This window comes from Penaeus monodon, chromosome 31 (assembly GCF_015228065.2).
Source record: "Penaeus monodon isolate SGIC_2016 chromosome 31, NSTDA_Pmon_1, whole genome shotgun sequence".
NCBI classification, from domain to species: Eukaryota; Metazoa; Arthropoda; class Malacostraca; order Decapoda; family Penaeidae; genus Penaeus; species Penaeus monodon.
In genome coordinates, this window is record NC_051416.1 from 32,890,781 (window position 1) to 32,891,392 (window position 612).

A 612-nucleotide genomic window follows, 5' to 3' on the forward strand; every position below is an offset into this window, starting at 1 on the left:
CTCTCCCGTGCCCCTTCCAGACCGAGGGAGGCTTCCGGCCCTCTGCCATCAGCGGCCCTAACCCTGCCGGCCTTGGCCCTGGAGGCCCTCAGGTCCCCGACTTCTACAAGAAGTACCTTAAGAACGAGCGAGCTGGCGTGATCGCGGAATCCTCCTTCGAAGACGATAATATTTCAACTTCTTCTGAGCAGGTGAGTTTCCCTCCGAGACCAACGGCAGGGAGAAATTTGCACAGATACCTTGCCACCTCAAGTGCTGCAAACACAGTCGTATTGAGAGACAGTTCAGAGTCGTGGCACGTGAATGATGTATTTTACTGGAGAAAGGGAAAAATGAGGGTAAAGGTAAGAATAACTGAATGCGCAACATAGTATGACGTGACTTCTGTATGGAGCAAGTGAGACGCCACACTGGAGAGGAACATGGGTGATGGTCAGCAGTGAGATGTCAGCATGAGAGAATGTGTTGCATGGACTTGTGCGTCAGCAAGCACAGCACATGCCTGGGACACGAAGCACAGGTGTCGCTGGTGTGTAGTTCAGACTTCATGAACATTTTGAGATCCAAGTGTTATTTGATTTATATGCTCACTGTTTTAGAAGCAGAGAGAAA

The 612-nt window shown here is 50.3% G+C and overlaps 1 protein-coding gene across 2 annotated transcripts in view; it reads left to right on the plus strand.

Annotated features, from left to right (window-relative positions):
* LOC119593190 overlaps positions 1-612 on the plus strand; it is an 11,452-nt gene that overhangs the window by 5,721 nt on the left and 5,119 nt on the right. For both annotated transcript variants that reach the window (XM_037942169.1, XM_037942170.1), the window contains one exon: positions 21-191. In XM_037942169.1, the coding sequence (XP_037798097.1) occupies positions 21-191 (171 nt within the window). The remainder of the gene's footprint in view (positions 1-20; positions 192-612) is intronic.